This window comes from Salmo trutta, chromosome 27 (assembly GCF_901001165.1).
Source record: "Salmo trutta chromosome 27, fSalTru1.1, whole genome shotgun sequence".
Lineage (NCBI taxonomy): Eukaryota > Metazoa > Chordata > Actinopteri > Salmoniformes > Salmonidae > Salmo > Salmo trutta.
In genome coordinates this window covers 41223601-41244593 of record NC_042983.1, presented here as the reverse complement: position 1 = coordinate 41244593, position 20993 = coordinate 41223601, and the positions used below count along the sequence as shown (strand labels likewise).

The following is a 20993-nucleotide window of genomic DNA, read 5'->3' as shown; positions in this document are numbered from 1 at the left end:
TGTAAAACAATTTGGAAAAAGTCAAGGGGTCTGAATACTTTCCGAATGGTACACTTTCTACTCCAACAGGCATAAACTATTCTCCAGAATCGATTTAAAAAAAATTAAAACATCGAAATTGGACATATGAGCTTGTCTGACCACCACGCCTACTACTGCCATTTACACATTTCAGAGTCTCCTAAAAGAGCCACAAGTTGCCGTTTCAACGTTTCATTACTACAAAATCCTACATTCTGTCATCAATTCGAAATTGAACTAAATTAGATAATATGGATCAATAGAAATTCAGTCGATGACCCCCGGATTCTATGGGATGCCACGAAAGTTTTTACAAAAAAATAATGCAAATGCATTTGCATCTGGGTTGAATAAATCCCAATTAAAGAAGATATCAGAATTGGAAATATTGTTAACATCGTTAGAGTGTTCTCAACAAAAACTGTTTTCAGACCAGGTAGATATTCTTTCCAAAGTCAATACAAAACTTAATTTATGGATAAGACAAAGATCAGAATTTGCCATCCATTGAGTTGGACTGAACCATTCATTCCATGGTAATCATCCTAGTCGATTACTGGCCAACAAGCTAGGCAGTAATGATCAATTAGCTGACATAGCAAATATTAAATCTGAAACCAAATGAATCAATCAAATATTCTCCCGCTTCTATAAAGAACTTTACTCCTCTGATTGTAAATCCAAACCATGCCAGACTAAGTCCTTTCTAAAATAATTAAGAAGTCCTCTTCTCTCAACAGAGGAAGCTGCCTCGGTGGGTGCCCAAATATCTCGAAATTATGCCCGAATAAATTAAGCCCAAATCTCTCTCAAATTTTGAATCAATTAGTTCTACTATTGCTCTAAATGATTAACACAGCCATTCACAAAGGTTAATTTAGGAGAGATGTGAATACAGCACTAATTCCGCTTTTAGAAGATAAAGGTAAGGAAGTCACTGTGTTCTCACCAAGTGGTTTAGACATGATTCTTCCCATTATTTTTGATTAACAAAAAATATTAAACTATTTTCCAAAATGTTGTCGTCTCGTCTCGAAACCACATGGACCAAAGCAGTTTTTGTTAAAAATGTTTATCTTCGGATAACCTCCGTCCACTGTTACATATCTTAAATGCTTCGTCAGAAACAACAGCTCATTGGGCTGCTTTATCTCTAGATGTAGAAAGAGATTTTGATAGACTAGAATGGTCATATCTCTGGTCTGAACATATGGGAATTGGCTCCAATTTCATTCATATGATTAAGATCCTATATGCCAATCCATCATAACAGGCAATAACGGCTCTGCTTCGTTCAGAGCCACTTGAAGCCGCAGACACGGTGATACGATTTGTTCTTTGCTATTTTTATTATCCATGGAACTCCTGGCCGAGGCAATTTGTCAATCGAAGGAAATAACACCAATTTCCCTAAAATCTACTGATCACGTCATCTCATTATACAAAGACAATATTTTACTATAGCTAGACAATGTATCTCAATCATTCCCAATCACACATTAAAGATTATAGATACATTCAGTTTAATCTCAATTTCTAAGATTAAATCAAACCAAATCAGCCCTACTTCCTATCAAGACCCTGATGGAGGACTCCGTCTCTAGTTATGTAGTCACAATTGTTTCCCATTTTAAATATTTGGGAGTAGATAACTAACTTAGATAACTAAAACAACTAACTAACTAACTAACTAACTAACTAACTAACTAACTAACTAAAAAAACAATGGCAGAAACTTTAAGAGAAATCAATCAATCCAACCTCAGTAGATGAACTAACAAAAGAGCTGTTTTAACCATCAGAATATCTATTGTCGATATCTATTGCTTAATTTCTGTAGTTTAATGCTTCCCATTTTCTTATTTTTATTTAACCCTTATTTTACCTGGTAAATTGACTGAGAACACATTCTCACTTTCAGCAACGGCCTGGGGAATAGTTACAGGGGAGAGGAGGGGGATGAATGAGCCAATTGAAAGCTGGGGATGATTAGGTGACCATGATGGTACGAGGGACAGGAATAGGATGGGAGGTTGGTGGAATAGGATGGGAGGTTGGTGGAATAGGATGGGAGGTTGGTGGAATAGGATGGGAGGTTGGTGGAATAGGACGGGAGGTTGGTGGAATAGGATGGGAGGTTGGTGGAATAGGATGGGAGGTTGGTGGAATAGGATGGGAGGTTGGTGGAATAGGATGGGAGGTTGGTGGAATAGGACGGGAGGTTGGTGGAATAGGATGGGAGGTTGGTGGAATAGGATGGGAGGTTGGTGGAATAGGACGGGAGGTTGGTGGAATAGGATGGGAGGTTGGTGGAATAGGATGGGAGGTTGGTGGAATAGGACGGGAGGTTGGTGGAATAGGATGGGAGGTGGTGGAATAGGATGGGAGGTTGGTGGAATAGGATGGGAGGTTGGTGGAATAGGACGGGAGGTTGGTGGAATAGGATGGGAGGTTGGTGGAATAGGATGGGAGGTTGGTGGAATAGGATGGGAGGTTGGTGGAATAGGATGGGAGGTTGGTGGAATAGGACGGGAGGTTGGTGGAATAGGACGGGAGGTTGGTGGAATAGGACGGGAGGTTGGTGGAATAGGATGGGAGGTTGGTGGAATAGGACGGGAAGTTGGGGAGATGGGATGGGAGGATGGGGAGTTGGGAGATTGGGGAGATGGGAGGTTGGGGAGGTGGGAGGTTTGGGAGATGGGAGGTTGGGGAGGTGGGAGGTTGGGAAGATGGGAGGTTGGGGAGATGGGAGGTTGGGGAGGTGGGAGGTTGGGAAGATGGGAGGTTGGGGAGATGGGAGGTTGGGGAGATGGGAGATTGGGGAGATGGGAGGTTGGGGAGATGGGAGGTTGGGGAGATGGGAGGTTGGGGAGATAGGATGGGAGGTTGGGGAGATGGGAGGTTGGGGAGGTGGGGTGGGAGGTTGGGGAGATGGGGTGGGAGGTTGGGGAGATGGGAGGTTGGGGAGATGGGAGGTTGGGGAGGTGGGAGGTTGGGGAGGTGGGAGGATGGGGAGATGGGAGGATGGGGAGATGGGAGGTTGGGGAGGTGGGAGATTGGGAATATGGGAGGTTGGGGAGATGGGAGGTTGGGGAGATGGGAGGTTGGGGAGATGGGAGGTTGGGGAGATAGGATGGGAGGTTGGGGAGATGGGAGGTTGGGGAGGTGGGGTGGGAGGTTGGGGAGATGGGGTGGGAGGTTGGGGAGATGGGAGGTTGGGGAGATGGGAGGTTGGGGAGATGGGAGATTAGGGGAGATGGGAGGTTGGGGAGATGGGAGGTTGGGGAGATGGGAGATTGGGGAGATGGGAGGTTGGGGAGATGGGAGGTTAGGGGAGATGGGAGCTCGGGGAGGTGGGATGGGAGCTTGGGGAGATGGGAGGTTGGGGAGATGGGATGGGAGGTTGGGGAGATGGGAGGTTGGGGAGATGGGAGGTTGGGGAGATGGGAGGTTAGGGGAGATGGGAGGTTGGATGGGAGGTTGGGGAGATGGGAGGTTGGGGAGATGGGATGGGAGGTTGGGGAGATGGGAGGTTGGGGGTGGAGGCTCACATCTTTCTGGTTATTTGCCTTTACATACTACATGTTTTTGTTGTTGTTTTACTCTGTAATATGATCACAACTTTAAAAAGTTTTTTTTTTTTGTGGCAGCCCACATGTTAAGGAGTGTGTGCGTATGTGTGTGTGTGTGTGTGTGTGTGTGTGTGTGTGTGTGTGTGTGTGTGTGTGTGTGTGTGTGTGTGTGTGTGAGTTGGGCTAATAAATGTGTCATACAGTACTTTACCTGCACACACTTTTCCATCGGCATAGTAACCGCGAGGACAGGTGGACACACAGTGTCCGTCCAGCAGCAGAGAGTCAGAGTCCTTACAGCTCTCACAGTGGTCAGGGGTCCCCGAGCAAGACAGGCAGTCCCTCTGGCACTGGACTGTTACACACACACACACAAACACACACACACACACACACACAAACACACACACACACACAACAGGTAGAGAGAGAGAGATATTGAGAAGCTGAGTGTGTTCTAATTTGGCTATTGAGAGTCTTATTGGCTGCCTGTGGCAGTCTGATTACCTTATTGGCTGCCAGTGGCTGTCTGATTACCTTATTGGCTGCCAGTGGCTGTCTGATTACCTTATTGGCTGCCAGTGGCTGTCTGATTACCTTATTGGCTGCCAGTGTCTGATTACCTGTGACCTATTCCTTACTTTGTTGAGAATAGAATGGGCCAGTATTTAACTAGAGCCAGACTCCATTCCACACACAGACACTGAACACTACTTAACAATATAACGCTAGTTAGCATCAGCATTAGATATAAACTACCTCTAACTTCCTTCATACTGGACACAGAGACATAACAATGGTATCCAGGAGTCCATCTGACTCTGGGGATGTAGATAAAGGGCCTCATTGCCAACATCCCAAAGTATCCCTTTATAGGATAGGTTTAGGGTTTTGAGGTTAGGGTTAAGAGTTTTGGGGTCAGGGTTCTGGTTAAGGTTCTGGTTAGAGGTGTTTGGGTAGTGTTAGGGGTAGGGTTAAGGTTTTGGGAAAATAGGATTTTTAATGGTCAAACATTTTTACTCCCCAAAAAGTCGAGAAATGTCATGAAAATAAAGCTGTATGTGTGTGTGTGTGTGTGTGTGTGTGTGTGTGTGTGTGTGTGTGTGTGCATGCGTGCGTGCGTGCGTGTGTGTGTGTGTGAGAGAGAGAGAGAGACTCTTACCCTGTTTACACTCAGGGCAGCAGGTTCCCTGGTGGGGTACAGCCAAAGTTCCCAGGGGGCAGATGGGACAGGTCATCAGGTAACAGGTCACCCTGCCTTCACGACACTCACATTCCCTACAGGGGCCCTCACTCCATCTCTCCTGGTTCTAGAGGGAGATAGGGGAGAAGGAGAGAAGGGGAAGGAAGGGGGAAGGGTGGTGAGGGGGAGAGGTGAAGAGAAAGAGAGAGAAAGAAAGGGAGGGAGAGAGAGAGAGAGAGAGGGGGGGAGGGCAAGGGAGAACGAGAGAGAGAGAGAGAGGGAGGGGGAGATCCAGAGAGAGGGAGAGAAAGAGAGATAGATGAGAGGGAGAGCGGGGTGGAGAGTGGAGAGAGCGAGAAAGGGAGAGACAGAGACAGAAAAATGGAGAGACAGAGAAAAGGTGAGACAGAAACAGAGAAAAGGAGAGACAGAGACAGAGACAGAGAAAAGGAGAGACAGAGACAGAGAAAAGGAGAGACAGAGACAGAGAAAAGGAGAGACAGAGACAGAGAAAAGGAGAGACAGAAACAGAGACAGAGAAAAGGTGAGACAGAGACAGAGAAAAGGAGAGACAGAAACAGAGACAGAGAAAAGGTGAGACAGAGACAGAGAAAAGGAGAGACAGAGCCAGAGACAGAGAAAAGGTGAGACAGAGACAGAGAAAAGGAGAGACAGAAACAGAGACAGAGAAAAGGTGAGACAGAGACAGAGAAAAGGAGAGACAGAGACAGAGAAAATGAGAGACAGAAACAGAGAAAAGGAGAGACAGAAACAGAGAAAAGGAGAGACAGACAGAGAAAAGGAGAGACAGAGACAGAGAAAAGGTGAGACAGAGACAGAGACAGAGAAAGAGTGAGACAGAGACAGAGACAGAGAAAAGGTGAGACAGAAACAGAGAAAAGGTGAGACAGAGACAGAGAAAAGGTGAGACAGAGACAGAGAAAAGGTGAGACAGAGACAGAGAAAAGGAGAGACAGAAACAGAGAAAGGGAGAGACAGAGACAGAGAAAGGGGAAAAGACAACGATTTTTATGAGATTTGAATGATACACTGAAACAATTGGCACTTTGGGTAGATTTCAAATACCTTGACTGGTTAACCAAGTGATACGGTATACATTACCACTAGTGGTCTCTGTGGTTTCCCTGAGGACTGATCAGAGTCTGAGTAGACACAGGAGGTCTTCAAGGACTGACACTCAGGACAACACTTCCCTGGTAGGTGGACCAGCTCTGAACCCTGTTTGGAAGAGCAAACAACACGTGAGTGTTTGTGCTCCATATGTCTGTCTCTCCTTCTCCCTCTCTACCTGCTCCATCTGTCTCTCTCTCCTTCTCCCTCTCTACCTGCTCCATCCTGTCTCTCCTTCTCCCTCTCTACCTGCTCCATCTCCTGTCTCTCCTTCTCCCCTCTACCTGCTCCATCCTGTCTCTCCTTCTCCCTCTCTACCTGCTCCATCTGTCTGTCTCTCCTTCTCCCTCTCTACCTGCTCCATCTGTCTCTCTCTCCTTCTCCCTCTCTACCTGCTCCATCTATCTGTCTCTCCTTCTCCCCCTCTACCTGCTCCATCCTGTCTCTCCTTCTCCCCCTCTACCTGCTCCATCTGTCTGTCTCTCCTTCTCCCTCTCTACCTGCTCCATCTGTCTGTCTCTCCTTCTCCCTCTCTACCTGTTCCATCTGTCTGTCTCTCCTTCTCCCTCTCTACCTGCTCCATCCTGTCTCTCCTTCTCCCTCTCTACCTGTTCCATCCTGTCTCTCCTTCTCCCTCTCTACCTGCTCCATCCTGTCTCTCCTTCTCCCTCTCTACCTGTTCCATCTGTCTGTCTCTCCTTCTCCCTCTCTACCTGCTCCATCCTGTCTCTCCTTCTCCCTCTCTACCTGCTCCATCTGTCTGTCTCTCCTTCTCCCTCTCTACCTGCTCCATCCTGTCTCTCCTTCTCCCTCTCTACCTGCTCCAGCTGTCTGTCTCTCCTTCTCCCTCTCTACCTGTTCCATCTGTCTGTCTCTCCTTCTCCCTCTCTACCTGCTCCATCCTGTCTCTCCTTCTCCCTCTCTACCTGTTCCATCTGTCTGTCTCTCCTTCTCCCTCTCTACCTGCTCCATCTGTCTCTCTCTCCTTCTCCCTCTCTTCCCTCTACCTGCTCCATCTGTCTGTCTCTTCTTCTCTTCCCTCTACCTGCTCCATCTGTCTGTCTCTTCTTCTCTTCCCTCTACCTGCTCCATCTGTCTGTCTCTTCTTCTCTTCCATCTACCTGCTCCATCTGTCTGTCTCTTCTTCTCCCTCTCTACCTGTTCCATCCTGTCTCTTCTTCTCCCTCTCTACCTGCTCCATCTGTCTGTCTCTTTTTCTCTCCCTCTCTACCTGTTCCATCCTGTCTCTCCTTCTCTCCCTCTCTACCTGCTCCATCTGTCTGTCTCTTTTTCTCTCCCTCTCTACCTGCTCCAGCTGTCTGTCTCTCCTTCTCTTCCCTCTACCTGCTCCATCTGTCTGTCTCTCCTTCTCCCCCTCTACCTGCTCCATCTGTCTGTCTGTCTCTCCTTCTCCCTCTCTACCTGCTCCATCTGTCTGTCTCTCCTTCTCCCCCTCTACCTGCTCCATCTGTCTGTCTCTCCTTCTCCCTCTCTACCTGCTCCATCTGTCTGTCTCTCCTTCTCCCTCTCTACCTGCTCCATCTGTCTGTCTCTCCTTCTCCCTCTCTACCTGCTCCATCTGTCTGTCTCTCCTTCTCCCTCTCTACCTGCTCCATCTGTCTGTCTCTCCTTCTCCCTCTCTACCTGCTCCATCTGTCTGTCTCTCCTTCTCCCTCTCTACCTGCTCCATCTGTCTGTCTCTCCTTCTCCCTCTCTACCTGCTCCATCCTGTCTCTCCTTCTCCCTCTCTACCTGCTCCATCTGTCTGTCTCTCCTTCTCCCTCTCTACCTGCTCCATCCTGTCTCTCCTTCTCCCTCTCTACCTGCTCCATCTGTCTGTCTCTCCTTCTCCCTCTCTACCTGCTCCATCTATCTGTCTCTCCTTCTCCCTCTCTACCTGCTCCATCCTGTCTCTCCTTCTCCCTCTCTACCTGCCCCATCCTGTCTCTCCTTCTCCCTCTCTACCTGCTCCATCTGTCTGTCTCTCCTTCTCCCTCTCTACCTGCTCCATCCTGTCTCTCCTTCTCCCTCTCTACCTGCTCCATCCTGTCTCTCCTTCTCCCTCTCTACCTGTTCCATCCTGTCTCTCCTTCTCCCTCTCTACCTGCTCCATCTGTCTCTGTTTCATCTTTCTCTCCTTCCACCTCTTTGTATTCTCTCTCTCCCTCTTTCCTTCAGTCCAAAGGAATCTATCCTTAGTCTATTTAGTCAACTACCGCCAATAGAAAGATGCCATTTACATTCATGGGGAAAATCCCTGTCTGCGTCCCAAATGGCAACCTATTCCCTACATAGTACACTACTTTATACCCGAGCCATGTAGTGCACTATGTAGGGAATAGGGTGCCTTTTGGAACGCAGGCCCTGTTTGTTTCTGTTATATGACCTTGGTTGATTGCTATTGCCATGGTTGGAAGGAACTAGAGGCAAAGCACCCGGGTATTAATAGAATTTGAGAATAAACTACCGGAACATTCTGCCTTCATATAAAATATATAACAAACAATTGAATGTTAGTCTTGTTGAAAGAATTGCTATTGTTTTGATGATGTTGCTGTGTGTGAAACAGTCCATGTTAAAGCCATATAGTTTGCCATTCATTTCAGTCATTTACTGTTAAATGAAATGGTGAAAGTATCTCCTCGGAAACAGAACAAGCAGATGATTATTGTGTTTTTCAGATCCATATGTGTGTAACTTCTCTAGGCATCTCTAGTCATGCTGTGTGACCTTGGCCAATCTGATCTGGAGTCAGTCCAACGACGCTGCTTTTCCTTTAATGAATACTTAACAGGCTGTTTACTGCATTACACAATGATTAATGATGAGGGACTAATAACACGTGCTAAGAATATTAAAGTTGTTTTATTTCTGTTTAACTTTAATGTCTGACTAGAAATTTTTTTTTTTAAATTTTTGTAAATTTAAATGTGACTCTTACCGTGTGAAAATAATCAAAACGTGTGTTTATTTGTTTACAGATGCACTATGCAGAAATCGCTCCGCCATTTCCTGGTTGAGAAAATTCGAATCGTTCGCCCTAATTTCAGTTCGTGTGACAAAACAAGCAAAGTATAGTGTAGAGAATCGTTGTAGCATCTAAACCGCTGTGAAATATATTTTCCATAACCAAAAAATATTGTATTTTCAGCTGTTTGAAGCTGATGTACAAAACCACAAGTAAAAGATGCAAAAATAAAACTTAAGAACAGGAAACATAGAAATAACACACATAGAACAGATCTACCGCTTCTTAGAACTTGCTTTCAATGAGAATAACAGATCTACGGTTTTAACTGACATTTCTATGTGAATTTGGTCGGGATCGCCCCCCCCCAAAAAACGACCTATTTATTGCGGCTTTAACTTGAAAGACTGATAAGGTAGAAAAAGCGATTTATGTTTATTCCACATGTATCTTGCCCTAACCCTTTTCATTCCAGTGCTATGGATCTTACGGGTCTTATGGAATCGAGCTTTTAAAGCTTTTGAAGTCAGAACATTTGAAATACTCTAGAGTAAAATTCACTGTATTTCAAGCCTGTGTTTGTACTTCTTTTGCCCCCATAAAACTCCTGCCACAGACTCTTGTATGGTTCTGTATGTAGGCCAAGCAATCTACTGATCTAGTAAATAATGTGTTATAATGAAGGGAGATATCCATGATGAATCCTCTATGTTACATCCTGGTTTAACATTTTTATTTATTCAACAACAACAACAACAAAAAACGGCAGCCAGTAGGAATGCAGATAAAACGTTATATGTTCTATTTATTTTCAGTGGGGTTTGGTCTACCGTCGGGCATTCGACTCGGGCACACTGGGCTCTCTGGCAGAGGACCCGTCCACTCTCGCAGGTGCAAAACTCGCAGTCGGTTGTATTCCACATGTCACCGTGGTAACGGACGGTGAGCTCGTACAGGCAGCTGCCCTTGGCGGCAACACACTCGTCACAACACCGCCCCGCCCTCTTCACTTTGGTCTGGCCCTGCAAGGGATCATGGGAAGGGTCGGAAACACTTTATAATAACTTTCACGAATAAGCAATAATAAATGAATTATAAATAGTGTACATCAGGGTTCCCCAATTTGGCTCACGGGGGGTTTTATTTGGCCCCCAAATTTCATTGTTAGACATAAAAGACTAAAAACACCAGGACATCAGCTCCAAGTGATTTTAAATCTGTTCCCACACAAGACACATGTTACCGTTATACAAATGTAAGCAAGGTTTGACATTATTATGTTTTAGTCAAATATAATATCTGTTTGAGCTTCTTGTGGTCCATTTGCAGTCTACAAATGATTTGTAATTATCTTCCGGCCACACTGACCATCCGCTCAAGAAAAGATCTGCCCCGAGGTAGTAACAGATAATAACATCCATAGACACTTTCTGTGTATCTGGTGTTCATGCTACTAATATACGGGGTAGACAGGCAATCAGACAGACAGACAGACAGGCAGGCAGGCAGGCAGGCAGGCAGGCAGGCAGGCAGGCAGGCAGACAGGCAGACAGACAGACAGACAGACAGACAGACAGACAGACAGACAGACAGACAGACAGACAGACAGACAGACAGACAGTACTGACCTTCTCACAGGTCCTGGGTGGACAGGTGTGTGTGTGACAGCGAGACTGGCCCCGATCACACACACACCTGGTGCAGCCGCTCTTCTGCCACTGCTCACCATGCTGCAGACACACACGCACACACACACATACACACACACAGACACACAGACACACGCACACGCACACACACACACACACACACAGACACACACACACACACACACACAGGACACGCACACACACACAGACACACGCACACACACACACACACAGACATAACTTTCCCTTACACAACACTGTGTAAGTACAACAACTACCACAGTGGCAGAGTTAACCTGTTTTCTCCATTCACTACATGACATGAACAATACAGAGAGAGAGAGAAGGTTTTAATCTCAGTGCAACCTACAGTGGACAGTGGACAGTGGACACTGGACGTTGGGCAGTGGGCAGTGGACAGTGGACGTTGGGCAGTGGGCAGTGGACGGTGGGCAGTGGACGTTGGGCAGTGGACAGTGGGCAGTGGACGTTGGGCAGTGGGCAGTGGGCAGTGTGCAGTGGACGTTGGGCAGTGGACAGTGGACAGTGGGCAGTGGACAGTGGACGTTGGGTAGTGGACAGTGGGCAGTGGACGTTGGGCAGTGGGCAGTGGGCAGTGGGCAGTGGACAGTGGGCAGTGGGCAGTGGGCAGTGGACGTTGGGCAGTGGACAGTGGGCAGTGGACAGTGGACAGTGGGCAGTGGGCAGTGGGCAGTGGACAGTGGGCAGTGGGCAGTGGGCAGTGGGCAGTGGGCAGTGGACAGTGGGCAGTGGGAAGTGGGCAGTGGACAGTGGGAAGTGGGAAGTGGGCAGTGGACAGTGGGAAGTGGGAAGTGGGCAGTGGACAGTGGACAGTGGGAAGTGGACAGTGGGAAGTGGACAGTGGGCAGTGGGCAGTGGGAAGTGGGCAGTGGGCAGTGTTGCCTGGGCTGAGTATAACAGTTCTTAGGTAAACAAAAACAAACCCACTATTGAATGGTGGTGCGACACAAACACACACACACACACACACACACGCACGCACGCACAGACACACACACACACACACACTGAGAAGTTCTAGTACCTTGTACTCCTTCCCAGCAGACAGGCAGGAGGTGGAGAAACACTGTGGACAGCACTGTCCAGGTTGGATCACCAGACTCTCATGCTATTGGAGAGAAACACACGTCAGTGTGTGTGTGTGTGTGTGTGTGTGTGTGTGTGTGTGTGTGTGTGTGTGTGTGTGTGTGTGCGTGTGTGTGCGTATGTGCGTGCGTGTGTGTGCATGTGTGTGCGTGTGTGTGTGTGTGTGTCCTTGTGCGTGTGTGTGTGTGTATGTGTGTGTGTGTGTGTGTGTGTGTGTGTGTGTGTGTGTGTGTGTGTGTGTGTGTGTGTGTGTGTGTGTGTGTGTAACAGTCGTACTAACCTGTTTGCAGACGACAGGCTGACACTCTGCGGTGAAGCACTGAGGAAGTCTGTTCATACACACACACTTAGAGCACGGGCTGGGCCTCCACTCCTCCCCATCCCTGTACTCATGGTCCTCCCAGGAACAGGATGCTGTGGACAGACACACACACACACACACACACACACACACACACACACACACACACACACACACAGACACACACACACACACACACACACACACACACACACACACACGGAGACACACTGTAAGTACAGTAAAGAGCAAAGTTGTGGTTTGTTTTTGTGTGTGTGTGAGTGTGTGTGTGAGTGTGTGAGTGAGTGTGTGAGTGAGTGAGTGTGTGAGTGCGTGTGTGTGTGTGTGTATAGTCACTATATGCATTAGAGAGGTGCTCAGTTAGAAACCCAGCTAACATCCTGGGTGTTATATTATGGATCCGGCAGTGGAGTGGACAGTCCCAGGGGTCCTTAACACAGGAACAAAAGTCCTGAAGAGCAAGTGGAGTCAGAGATACTTCAACTCATACGTTTCATAACATCTATCTAGCTAGCATGTAGCATGTAGCATCTAACTATCATCTCATGCTACAGTACGTTAGCAAAGGTTCCTGTGCATACGCTAACGCTAACGCTAACTCGCTCAACAACTACCCCTACTTTGCATGTAGATCACGTCTTGTCAATTTACACAGACAAACCCGGCTAGGAAAAAACTACTGAGAAGAAATGCAACCTGAAGACGAGGTAAAAGCCTTAAAGGAGACAATATCAAGTTTTTTAGCAAGCAGCAAAAGGGAAATTCCCTTGTTCAGGCGCTAGCTATCTAGCTAGCCGCCTTGCGTAGAGCTGCAGAAGGCACCACAGCACATATATAATACATCTGACAGATACGGGAGCTAACCTGAGGCAACCTTCATTCTCTGTGAAAACCTACCTCCACGGCGGGCACATTTGGGGCAGCAGTCTCCGGCGGGGGTGAAGGCGATCTGGTCTGGGGGGCAGCTGAGAGGAGGACAGGGTCTCTGACTACAGGATACGCTACCCCCAGAACACACACACACCTGGCACTGAGAGACACTCCACTGACTGTCATGCTGTGGGGAGGAGGGGGTAGTGTTTTATTAGATTTTATTCAACACGTATTTAACCAGGTAAGTCAATTAAGAACAAATTATTGTTTACAATGTGAGAGGGAGGGAGGGAGGGAGGGAGGGAGGGAGGGAGGGAGGGAGGGTGGGAGGGGAGGGAGGGGTTGGAGAGGTGAGAGGCTTAGAACAGAGACAGAACAACAAAATGGGAAGGGGAGAGGAGAGGAGAGGAGAGGAGAGGAGAGGAGAGGAGAGGAGAGGAGAGGAGAGGAGGGGGGAAGGAGAGGAGAGGAGAGGAGAGGAGAGGAGAGGAAAGGAGAGGAGAGGAGAGGAGAGGAGAGGAGAGGAGAGGAGAGGAGAGGAGAGGAGAGGAGAGGAGAGAGAGAATATGAACAGAGAGAGAGAGAGAGAAAGAGGAGAAGGAACATGTGATCTTGACCACTAGCTGTATTCTATAAGTCGCTAGTATCTCAACTCCCTATAGCCTCAACCCTAAACAAATGAATAACAACACAAATTAACATTCTATCCTTATACCACATACATGTAGCCTGTTAGTCAACCCACTACATTTTCTCACGCTTCTCTCCTCCGCTCTCCCCTTCAGCAACTCAGTTAGCTAAGCCTTGAAAGGGCCCAGGAGGATCCTCTAAAAACTCAGCCTCAGTAGGCCTTGTAAAAGTGTGAAAGACGCTTGACTCTTAAGCGACACCAATGGAATTCTAAACTCTGGCCAAGGTGGCTTGTTCTACTTAAAAATACCTCAGGTCAACCAACTCTGTGAGTAGGCAAAAGTGGAGACTAACAAGAAAGCAATTGTGCATTAGGCAGAGTGGATAAGAGAGGGAAGAGAGAGGAGAGGGACATAGGTAGAGGAGAGGAATGGAGAGGGAAGAGAGAGGAGAGGGACATAGGTAGAGGAGAGGAATGGAAGGAGGATAAGAGAGGGAAGAGAGAGGAGAGGGGCGGTGGTAGAGGAGAGGATAAGAGAGGGAAGAGAGAGGAGAGGGGCGGTGGTAGAGGAGAGGATAAGAGAGGGAAGAGAGAGGAGAGGGGCGGTGGTAAAGGAGAGGATAAGAGAGGGAAGAGAGAGGAGAGGGGCGGTGGTAGAGGAGAGGATAAGAGAGGAAAGAGAGAGGAGAGGGGCGGAGGTAGAGGAGAGGATAAGAGAGGGAAGAGAGAGGAGAGGGGCGGAGGTAGAGGAGAGGAGGGGGAGGAGGATAAGAGGAGGGGAAAGGAGGGGAGACAGCAGATAATTTCTCTGGTCCTCCACAGCGTTACGTGTCATTGACTGACCCCATAAACAGCTTCATCATGCTGACAAGCGCCCTGAGAGGAGGGCAGGCATTCAGGACAACACTGGTTGGGAGGGATCCTCAACCGGTCTCCCTGTATAGAGAGACAGAGGCAATACAGTATTAGTGAGTCTGATAATGCAGAATGTAAGAGGAAGCCACACTAATAAAACAAACACATATTTGCTTTTCTTTTCTTACTGACTTTACTGCTTTATTGGAGGAAGTTGTACTTACCATGACTGAGATATGTGGTTGTCTTAACTACAGCAGCTACTGTATGTTGAGATGACTGCCTTAGATAAATCGCCCTAGATAAATCGTCTGCTAAATGACTCATATGTCTGATGTAACACTGGGTGTTGTAGAGAAAGGCCAGCCTGTACACAGTATGCTGTTTTCACATCTGCATCACACCATCCACTTATACTGTACCATCCATCCACACTATGCATCCACACCATGAATCCACACCATCCATCCACACCATCCATCCACACTATCCATCCACAACATCCATCTATACCCTCTACACCATCAATACCATATAAACCATCTATATTATATATACCAAATATACTATAAATATCATCTATACAATATACACCATCTATACCATCTATACCATCTATACACCATCTATACACCATCTATACCATCTATACCATCTATACCATCTATACCATATACACCATCTATACCATCTATACCATCTATACACCATCTATACCATCTATACACCATCTATACCATATACACCATCTATACCATCTATACACCATATACACCATCTATACCATCTATACACCATCTATACCATCTATACCATCTATACCATCTATACCATCTATACCATATACACCATCTATACCATATACACCATCTATACCATATACACCATCTATACCATCTATACCATCTATACCATCTATACCATATACACCATCTATACCATATACACCATCTATACCATCTACACCATATACACCATCTATACACCATCTATACCATCTATACCATCTATACCATCTATACCATCTACACCATCTATACCATCTATACCATATACACCATCTATACCATCTATACCATCTACACCATCTATACCATCTATACCATCTACACCATCTATACCATCTATACCATATACACCATCTATACCATCTATACCATCTATACCATCTACACCATCTATACCATCTATACCATATACACCATCTATACCATCTATACCATATACACCATCTATACACCATCTATACCATCTATACACCATCTATACCATCTATACCATCTATACCATCTATACCATCTATACCATCTATACACCATCTATACCATCTATACCATATACACCATCTATACCATCTATACCATCTATACCATCTATACCATCTATACCATCTATACCATATACACCATCTATACCATATACACCATCAATACCATATACATCATCTATACCATCTATACACCATCTATACCATATACACCATCAATACCATATAAACCATCTATATTATATATACCAAATATACTATAAATATCATCTATACAATATACACCATATACATCATCTATACCATCTACACCATCTATACCATATACATCATCTATACCATATACACCATCTATACCATCTATACCATCTATACACCATCTACACCATCTATACCATCTACACCATCTATACCATCTATACCATATACACCATCTATACCATCTATACCATCTATACCATCTATACCATCTACACCATCTATACCATCTATACCATCTATACCATCTATACACCATCTATACCATATACACCATCTATACCATCTATACCATCTATACACCATCTATACCATCTATACCATATACACCATCTATACCATCTATACCATCTATACCATCTATACCATCTATACCATATACACCATCTATACCATCTATACCATCTATACCATCTATACCATATACACCATCTATACACCATCTATACCATCTATACCATCTATACCATATACACCATCTATACCATCTATACCATATACACCATCTATACCATCTATACCATCTATACCATATACACCATCTATACCATCTATACCATATACACCATCTATACCATATACACCATCTATACCATATACACCATCTATACCATATACATCATCTATACCATATACACCATCTATACCATATACACCATCTATACCATCTATACCATATACACCATCTATACCATATACACCATCTATACCATATACACCATCTATACCATATACACCATCTATACCATATACACCATCTATACCATCTATACCATATACACCATCTATACCATATACACCATCTATACCATATACACCATCTATACCATATACACCATCTATACCATCTATACCATCTATACCATCTATACCATCTATACCATCTATACCATATACACCATCTATACCATATACACCATCTATACCATCTATACCATATACACCATCTATACCATCTATACACCATCTATACCATCTATACCATATACACCATCTATACCATCTATACCATATACACCATCTATACCATCTATACCATCTATACCATATACACCATCTATACCATATACACCATCTATACCATATACACCATCTATACCATATACATCATCTATACCATATACACCATCTATACCATATACACCATCTATACCATCTATACCATATACACCATCTATACCATCTATACCATCTACACCATCTATACCATCTATACCATCTATACACCATCTATACCATCTATACCATCTATACCATATACACCATCTATACCATATACACCATCTATACCATCTATACCATCTATACCATCTATACCATCTATACCATCTATACCATCTATACCATATACACCATCTATACCATCTATACCATCTATACCATCTATACACCATCTATACCATATACACCATCTATACCATCTATACCATCTATACACCATCTATACCATATACACCATATATACCATCTATACACCATCTATACCATCTATACACCATCTATACCATCTATACCATCTATACACCATCTATACCATCTATACACCATCTATACCATCTATACCATCTATACCATCTATACCATCTATACCATCTATACCATCTATACCATATACACCATATAAGAGAGTCCCTCCCTCCCTCCCTCCCTCCCTCCCTCTGTTATCTTACCCTCTGGTAGTCACAGTGTGGGTTGAGGCAGGTATCAAGTTGACAGACGGTGATGTCGCTGAAGCATTGACACTCCTGACAGGAGTCCGGTCTCCACAAGGTGTTGTTCTGCGGACACAAATAACAAAGTTCCTGACTTCAAGTTCCAACAACAAAAAAAGGTAAGTCATATTTCCTGTGTAAAAGCCACTAATTCCAAGCGAGACAGTTAAACACATAATGTAGCAGTTAGTTAAATAAACAGCAGGTCTTGGGTTGAATTATACTGCCCATTTGTATCATACGTCACAATATAAAAAAAAAAATGCAAGTCTTTCCATTGGCCGTCCTGTGGGTTTCTATCCATTTGCATACAACAGTGATTGAAACAGGCTTCTAAAGTACCGGACGCACATCTGCTGTCAGACACTCTTTGTGTCTTTATCTTAGTCCAAAAAAAACAAAAAAAACATACTCACTCTGGTATGCGTATTATTGACAGCAATAAAAGTCCTGAAATAGTACAGATAAACGGGGATGTTTCAAACTAAAAGGCAGTGGAACCCTTTGAGAATGCAGAGTGGTTGGACAATCTTTATAGCCTCTCTACTGTATATAGCCTCTCTACTGTTATAGCCTCTCTACTGTATATAGCCTCTCTACTGTATATAGCCTCTCTACTGTATATAGCCTCTACTGTTATAGCCTCTCTACTGTATATAGCCTGTCTACTGTATATAGCCTGTCTACTGTATATAGCCTCTACTGTTATAGCCTCTCTACTGTTATAGCCTCTCTACTGTATATAGCCTCTCTACTGTATATAGCCTCTCTACTGTATATAGCCTCTCTACTGTATTTAGCCTCACTACTGTATAGTCTCTCTACTGTATACAGCCTCGCTACTGTATATAGCCTCTCTACTGTATATAGCCTCTCTACTGTTATAGCCTCTCTACTGTTATAGCCTCTCTACTGTATATAGCCTCTCTACTGTATATAGCCTCTCTACTGTTATAGCCTCTCTACTGTTATAGCCTCTCTACTGTATATAGCCTCTCTACTGTATATAGCCTCTCTACTGTTATAGCCTCTCTACTGTTATAGCCTCTCTACTGTTATAGCCTCTCTACTGTTATAGCCTCTCTACTGTATATAGCCTCTCTACTGCATATAGACTCTCTACTGTATATAGACTCTCTACTGTTATAGCCTCTCTACTGTTATAGCCTCTCTACTGTATATAGCCTCTCTACTGTATATAGCCTCTCTACTGTATATAGACTCTACTGTATATAGCATCTCTACTGTATATAGCCTCTCTACTGTATATAGCCTCTCTACTGTTAGAGACTCTACTGTTATAGCCTCTCTACTGTATATAGCCTCTCTACTGTATATAGCCTCTCTACTCTATATAGCCTCTCTACTCTATATAGCCTCTCTACTGTTAGAGCCTCTACTGTATATAGCCTCTCTACTGTTAGAGCCTCTACTGTCATAGCCTCTCTACTGTTAGAGCCTCTACTGTATATAGTCTCTCTACTGTTAGAGCCTCTACTGTTATAGCCTCTCTACTGTATATAGCCTCTCTACTGTTATAGCCTCGCTACTGTATATAGCCTCTCTACTGTTATAGCCTCGCTACTGTATATAGCCTCTCTACTGTTATAGCCTCTCTACTGTATATAGCCTCTCTACTGTTAGAGCCTCTACTGTTATAGCCTCTCTACTGTTAGAGCCTCTACTGTTAGAGCCTCTCTACTGTATATAGCCTCTCTACTGTATATAGCCTCTCTACTGTGTATAGCCTCTCTACTGTGTATAGCCTCTCTACTGTATATAGCCTCTCTACTATAGCCTCTCTACTGTATATAGCCTCTCTACTGTATATAGCCTCTCTACTATAGCCTCTCTACTGTATATAGCCTCTCTACTGAATATAGCCTCTCTTCTGTATACAGCCTCTCTACTGTATATAGCCTCTCTTCTGTATACAGCCTCTCTACTGTATATAGCCTCTCTACTGTATATAGCCTCTCTACTGTATATAGCCTCTGCTGTCACAGAGCAGTCTGTCACAGAGCAGTCTGTCACACAGAGCAGTCTGTCACACAGAGCAGTCGGTCACAGAGCAGTCTGTCACACAGAGCAGTCTGTCACACAGAGCAGTCTGTCACAGAGCAGTCTGTCACACAGTGCAGTCTGTCACAGAGCAGTCTGTCACACAGAGCAGTCTGTCACAGAGCAGTCTGTCACACAGAGCAGTCTGTCACAGAGCAGTCTGTCACAGAGCAGTCTGTCACACAGAGCAGTCTGTCACAGAGCAGTCTGTCACAGAGCAGTCTATCACACAGAGCAGTCTGTCACACAGAGCAGTCTGTCACACAGAGCAGTCTATCACAGAGCAGTCTGTCACACAGAGCAGTCTGTCACAGAGCAGTCTATCACAGAGCAGTCTATCACACAGAGCAGTCTGTCACACAGAGCAGTCTGTCACAGAGCAGTCTATCACACAGAGCAGTCTATCACACAGAGCAGTCTGTCACAGAGCAGTCTATCACACAGAGCAGTCTGTCACACAGAGCAGTCTGTCACAGAGCAGTCTGTCACAGAGCAGTCTGTCACACAGAGCAGTCTGTCACAGAGCAGTCTGTCACACAGAGCAGTCTGTCACAGCTTTAGGGTAAACTATTTCACAATAACATGGACTCTAATGTTTCACTGGACATGCTGACTGACAACCTGACTGTAAGCATTTCACTGTGAGGTCTACTACACCTGTTGTATTCAGCATTTCACTGTAAGGTCTACTACACCTGTTGTATTCAGCATTTCACTGTAAGGTCCACTACACCTGTTGTTTTCAGCATTTCACTGTAAGGTCTACTACACCTGTTGTATTCAGCATTTCACTGTAAGTTCTACACCTGTTGTATTCAGCGTTTCACTGTAAGGTCTACCTACACCTGTTGTATTCAGTATTTCCCTGTAAGGTCTACTACACCTGTTGTATTCTGCATTTCACTGTAAGGTCTACTACACCTGTTGTATTCAGCATTTCACTGTAAGGTCTACTACACCTGTTGTATTCAGCATTTCACTGTAAGGTCTACTACACCTGTTGTATTCAGCATTTCACTGTGAGGTCTACTACACCTGTTGTATTCAGCATTTCACTGTAAGGTCTACTACACCTGTTGTATTCAGCATTTCACTGTAAGGTCTACTACACCTGTTGTATTCAGCATTTCACTGTGAGGTCTACTACACCTGTTGTATTCAGCATTTCACTGTAAGGTCTACTACACCTGTTGTATTCAGCATTTCACTGTAAGGTCTACTACACCTGTTGTATTCAGCATTTCACTGTAAGGTCTACTACACCTGTTGTATTCAGCATTTCACTGTAAGGTCTACCTACACCTGTTGTATTCAGCATTTCACTGTAAGGTCTACTACACCTGTTGTATTCAGCATTTCACT

At 44.9% G+C, this 20993-nt stretch overlaps 1 protein-coding gene across 1 annotated transcript in view; it reads right to left on the bottom strand.

Moving 5' to 3' along the window:
- Positions 1-20993, bottom strand: part of fras1 (Fraser extracellular matrix complex subunit 1) — a 306477-nt gene that overhangs the window by 164870 nt on the left and 120614 nt on the right. Inside the window, exons 3-12 of the mRNA XM_029718140.1 lie at positions 17529-17636; positions 14322-14414; positions 12872-13031; positions 11933-12066; positions 11591-11674; positions 10504-10605; positions 9706-9897; positions 5899-6015; positions 4756-4903; positions 3805-3948 (exon numbers count right to left, since the gene is read on the bottom strand). Coding sequence (XP_029574000.1) covers positions 3805-3948; positions 4756-4903; positions 5899-6015; positions 9706-9897; positions 10504-10605; positions 11591-11674; positions 11933-12066; positions 12872-13031; positions 14322-14414; positions 17529-17636 — 1282 coding nt within the window. The remainder of the gene's footprint in view (positions 1-3804; positions 3949-4755; positions 4904-5898; positions 6016-9705; positions 9898-10503; positions 10606-11590; positions 11675-11932; positions 12067-12871; positions 13032-14321; positions 14415-17528; positions 17637-20993) is intronic.